The sequence below is a fragment of the Phaseolus vulgaris genome, chromosome 6, assembly GCF_000499845.2.
Source record: "Phaseolus vulgaris cultivar G19833 chromosome 6, P. vulgaris v2.0, whole genome shotgun sequence".
Lineage (NCBI taxonomy): Eukaryota > Viridiplantae > Streptophyta > Magnoliopsida > Fabales > Fabaceae > Phaseolus > Phaseolus vulgaris.
Window position 1 is genome coordinate 12,646,132 of NC_023754.2, and position 6,000 is coordinate 12,652,131.

The 6,000-nt window shown below is 30.0% G+C and overlaps 1 protein-coding gene across 1 annotated transcript; it reads left to right on the forward strand.

The window, feature by feature from the left end:
- The first annotated feature begins 2,138 nt into the window (after nucleotides 1-2,138).
- LOC137831134 (ribose-phosphate pyrophosphokinase 4) lies at nucleotides 2,139-5,383 on the forward strand. The gene is made up of 7 exons (XM_068638681.1): nucleotides 2,139-2,467; nucleotides 2,979-3,294; nucleotides 4,027-4,122; nucleotides 4,268-4,336; nucleotides 4,415-4,543; nucleotides 4,825-4,921; nucleotides 5,015-5,383. The coding sequence occupies exons 1-7, from the start codon at nucleotides 2,346-2,348 to the stop codon at nucleotides 5,146-5,148; spliced, it is 963 nt and encodes a 320-aa protein (XP_068494782.1). The 5' UTR covers nucleotides 2,139-2,345; the 3' UTR covers nucleotides 5,149-5,383.
- Nucleotides 5,384-6,000: the final 617 nt, after the last annotated feature.

Sequence of the window (6,000 nt, forward strand, 5' to 3'; positions counted from 1 at the left end):
AATAATGAATTATGATTTTTTTAAGTTTGAATTAATTAAATTTTTCTAATATATAATATCCATAATTACTTATATTTTTTAAATAAAAATATAATAAAAAATATTTTTGTGTTAAATTGAAATAAATTTATTAAATATATTAAAATTTATGAAAATAATATTTATTAATATTAATTATTTTTTATTTTATATAACGTTTTTGTTGATATTATAATTTTATTTTAATATTTTAATTATTTATAGTTATATGTTGTTATTAATAGTATAATTAAATATTTTTGAAATTATAAATAAATTTATGTAATATTTAATTTTGTATATTGTAATAAAATACATGTACACGGATATTTGGGTAAAATACAAGAATTTTACATGTTGTTATATGTTGTTATTAGTAGTATAATTAAATATTTTTGAAATTATAAATAAATTTATGTAATATTTAATTTTGTATATTGTAATAAAATACATGCACAAGGATATTTGGGTAAAATACAAGAATTCTACATGAATTTCATAAATCTCTTCATTTTTGTGAAAAATGAAAAAAACTCTCCACCCTTTTCCTCATCCACTCCTCCACTTTCAAAACCATTGAAACAAACGCAAAAAACACTCACTCCCTCCTCTCCTCTCCCTCTTCATACTTGGAAACAAACACATTTAGCCCTCTACAAAGGCAAAGTAAAAAAAAAAAATAGAGGTGAAATTGGATAAAGGCAAATTCTTTCCATATCGATTTGAATATGCATCCTAATACCTTTCAAAAAATTTAAAATTACCTCTCTTCAAGATTTTAAAATCAGGAATTAAAAAATACAATTTGAAAATCAGAATTTTATTTTACAGTAAATCTAAAATTAAAAAATATATTTAAAAAAAATCGAAATACAAAATTTAGAAATGCATTTCAAAAAAGAATTTCCAAAATTTAGAAATGTGTTTGAGAAATACAAATTCGAAAATATATTCTGAAAAAGGGATTGTAAAGAATATTTTTTTATCCACACTCTCTTTTCAGGTTATTTTTTTTTGTCTCGAATGGACCGTTTTGTTATTTTTATTAAAAAAATGGGTATAAATTCAAATTCCATTTTGTAATTTGAGAATTAATTTTTGCATCTTATAGTTCCTTGTCCTTGGCAAATTCTTCCTACACCCAAATTTAAATTTTTTGAACTTGCACCCTATATATTTTTAAATTTCCAAAAATGTCCTTAATTCTATAAATAAAAATAAAAAATAAAAAATATTTTAGAAAAATAAATCCAAAATAGATTATTTAGTTTTGGAAGTGAAATTTAGAAATAGAATTTAAAAATCAAAATTTTATTTTAAAAAAACAATTCTAGAATTTAAAAAATACTTAGAAAACAAAATCTAAATCTAGAAACGTATTCCAGAAAATAAATTACAGAATGCATAAAAGTTTTCCAAAATTCCAAACAAAATATTCTAGAAAGAGAGTTCTAGAATGTATTCTTTATTTGCAATCCCTTTTATTTTTTATTTTTTCATTTCACACAAAAATAAAGTACATGTTCACATTTGATTAGATGCAGGAAATAATTGCCTAATTCCTTCTTACACCTTCGGACAGATTTTAAAAAGTCTAAAATGTCCATACTTTGGATTTCTTTTTAAATTTTGAATTTAGGAAACAACATGCTTCGAATTAAATAATGTATAATGTTTTTTAATTCAGAAACACATCCAATATGTCATAATCCTCTAAAATGTATTTCAGATTACATAATTTAAAATATATTTATAATTTAGAAATTTCTATAAATCATGTAATTCAAAACAATTTATGTGTTAGATAATTTAAAATACATTTTCAGATTGTATAATTTAAGAATAGATTCTGAGTTGATTTTGAATATTTTTTTATTACATTATGTATTTTCAAATTATACGTACATTCTAAAACTGTGTTCCAAAAAATATAACCTAAAACTTTCAAAATTATGTATTTTCGAATTCAAAATAGACTATATAATCTACAACACGTTTGTGAATTTTGTAATTCAGAATAAACTTTTGAATTTTATAATAATTTGAAAATTTCCAACCTATAAATAATTTGAATTTTTTTCACATTTATAAAAATACCCTTATAATTTGTTTCCCGAAAAGGTGTATTGAGAAGAAAAAAAATTGAGCATCGATATTTGACGAATGTTGGTGAGCAGAGACCCGACCCATTGATTAGGTTCTTTCCTTCCTTCCGTGTTCTTCGTGGCCTCACCACACCACACTCTAACAACCCTTTCTTACTTCTGTATTCTCTTTCTGCTTCCTTTCTACGCTTTTGCTTTTGTTTGAGAGAGAGAGAGAGAGAAATGGCAATGGTGAAGTCCCCAAAGAAGCAGGTGAACCTCTTCTACTCCCTTGACTGTGAAGAACTTGCCCATAAGGTTGCTCTTTTATCTCCTCACATCATTCTCCAGAACATCAAATGGAGGTGTTGCTCTCTCTTTATACTCCTGATCATTTTTTCTTGTTGAATTCAATGACTTGCGCTGTGTTGTGTTGTGTTGTGTGTTTGGCTTGTTCTTTGCTATTCCTCTTTAGTGATGATGATGATGATGTGATGTATGCCGATGAAGAGTATATTAGATGAACTTAGGATTTTCTCAGGAGAATATTATTGTCTTCCCTAAGTTCCTCTGGTTGTGTACCTATGTTTTGATGTTTTTTTCATGACTAATTTGCTTAGAAATCTTCTCTTGGGGTGATATTTAGTTATAGCTATCCGTTATATTTTAATAGTGTAATATCACTATACCAGTTACCTCAGTTTTGTCATGATGTATTCTCTTTGATTCATATCCTGGATGGATATCTGAGGATCTGGATTCCTCAAACCACATTTGACCTGTATGACATTATTACAAACAAACTGCATGATGAATTTTGTTTTCCCGTTTTTATAACCAAAACTAAAAATGCTTATTAATTTCATGCTTATTCAGGTCATTTGCTGATGGATTTCCAAATTTATATATAAATAATGCAGAAGAACTCCGAGGTCAACATGTTGCTTTTTTGGCATCTTTCTGCTCCCCAGCACATGTCTTTGAACAACTTTCTGTCATATATGCACTCCCTCGTCTATTTGTTGCTTCCTTCACATTGGTTTTGCCTTTCTTTCCAACTGGATCCTTTGAGCGAATGGAGGAAGAAGGAGATGTAGCAACTGCCTTCACCCTTGCTAGGATGTTGTCAAATATTCCAATTTCAAGAGGTGGCCCAACGAGCTTAGTCATATATGACATTCATGCCTTGCAGGTTTGTGTGTGTACTGCATTGGAAGGAAAGTGCTACTATGCTTTGTTTTTGTGCTGTATAATTTAAGGTGCTTATGAATTGCTACTCAATATACTCTTGTTGTTTATGGGAATTTTGTTGCATAATCTCGTTTTCGGTTATGCTTGATGGGTCAATGCAATTCTTTATTATTGTCTTTCAAAGAACTTTTCTTCACTGAAGTAGAACTCTTGAAGAATGAGCGAAGGCACCATTCAACATAATATGTGGTTAGATAGTCAGTTTTTAAGTCATATGAATGATGCATGTTTCACTTTTACTTGTTTGAACAACGTATTCAGTTATTGCTCATATACTTCAACTTGCTTAAGCTACGCAACAACATAGTAAAACTTTGTGTCTTTCTGGTTTAATGTTCTCAGCTTTTAGGACATCATTGATTCTTAGTAGAAACCTCTTATGAATGATAATAGAAGTGGCAAAGAAAATATATTTTATTGAATTGTATAGAAAGAATAGAAAATAGAAGACACATCTTTCCTCCAAGATTTTCACCTTGACAAAGGATTTCTCCTCAATGCTCAAATGATACACAAAACTAAATGAGTCATTTCCCCTTAACTAATTAACATCCTAACAGTTGTAATTAATACCCGTGTTTTTGCAACAACAGTGTGCTTCTTTGTGTAGTTGATATTGTAGCAGCATACTATCAAGTTTTTGTAATTTTATTTATGATTTTACATTATGCAGGAGAGATTTTATTTTGGAGATGAAGTCCTGCCTTTGTTTGAGACTGGTATTCCTCTCTTAAGGAACCGTCTGAGTCAGCTTCCTGATGCTGATAATGTGAGTATTCTGTGTTATTTCATTCACACTTTGTCTGTTGATCAACTTGTTATGTTAAAAGAGTGAGTATTTTATATTTCACGGAAAATTGCCATACTTGCTACATTCGTATTTTTTGGCCCAAATTTCTGATTGTTATTTTCAGGTAGTTATTGCATTTCCAGATGATGGTGCATGGAAGCGATTCCACAAGCTGTTTGATAATTTTTCAGTGGTGAGCCTCCTATTTCTTTGATTAATTTGTGCTTATATTTGTTTTGCTAATAGATTTCTCTGTTTTTCAATGTGGTAGGTTGTATGTACTAAGGTTCGTGAAGGTGACAAGAAGATAGTTCGGCTCAAGGAAGGCCATGTCTCTGGTCATCATGTGGTCATTGTTGATGATTTGGTCCAATCTGGAGGCACCTTGATTGAGTGTCAGGTCAATATTTAATTTGCAAATACAAAAAGAAAAATGATGGTATATTCTCAAAAGAAAATTGTTTGCTTGAAGCCGATCTCACCTAGTGACATGATACTATTTTTAGTTGTTGATTATTGGTCTTAGTTGTGCCAACCTAAACTTGGCAAAAGTTAATCTGTATGATGCATCAATTATCAATATTTTTGTGTGCATATGTCAAAAACTCAATGCATGTTTCTTCTGCATGTAAGTGCTATGCTACTGATCATTTCTCTTTTTTTTACTATTGTGTTCCTCAGAAAGTTTTGGCATCCAATGGTGCAGCAAAGGTGAGTGCCTATGTCACCCATGCAGTGTTCCCTAACCAATCATGGGAGCGATTCACTCATAAAAATGGTTAGTCCTAGCTTAAATGTCACATGCCTTCTAGTTTCCACATTCTTGTATTTTTCATATGTGAATACTATTTCCATTTTATTTAACTTGCAGAATCTTTGGAGAATGCATTTTCCTATTTCTGGATCACAGATTCTTGCCCTGTTACTGTCAAAGCTATAGCAAATAAAGCTCCTTTTGAAGTATTGAGTCTAGCCGGGTCTATTGCCGATGCTCTACAAATATGAGGGCAAAATTTCAAGGGAAAAACTTTGAACTGTGTTAAAAGGGATTTTTAACTACAACTTTTTGTCCCTGTTTCACATTACAATAACATCCTTTTACTTGTAGTGTGCATTGCTATGAGCTTTAGCACAAAGAAATCTACGAATTTGATTTCTTAAGTTCTGGACTGTACTGAGACCTGAGTTGAGTAACTCTGGTACAAGACCATCGAATGCAAATCTTCTAATCTTACCAGAACATTATTACTCATGAACATGCATCAGAATTAGAGAATTCATTGATGAAATTCATGCCTAAGAAAGAACGACTAAAGAATCTTTGTAGAAACTAAAAAGGTATTCAAAGATACTGTGATGTTTAAGTACTTAGAAGGGGAAAATATTAGTAGGTTTCTCATATTGTCATCAACTTTTCAATTTTAGCAATGAAATGATTTTTCTCTCTTAAAATCCTAAGAATGGTTTTGGACTCTATATTGTCAGAAAAGTGATTCGCTTGTCACTGCTTTAACTTGAGAAGTTGATAATAAAAATATATAATTGTTTTCCTGCATTTTATATTGGTTTTTAACCACCACTAGTTGAAATTTTTGAAAGATAAAATTTAGACAATTGCTTTCTGCACCCGATCAATTGTGATTGGCACCCGACACATTTTTGAAAATCCTAAAATGTCCTTGTCTTCTTCATTTATGAAAACATTGAATGGTGAGGAAGAAGAAGTTCATGAATGTGTGAAGCTTTGGTTTGAGCTGCAAAAGAGAAGGTTGTGCTTTGTTCATTGTTGCTAAGTTGAGTGTAAGCTTCGTTTGCCAAGTTAATGAGGTAAGTAATCCATTTTCGTTCGTTTTTGGT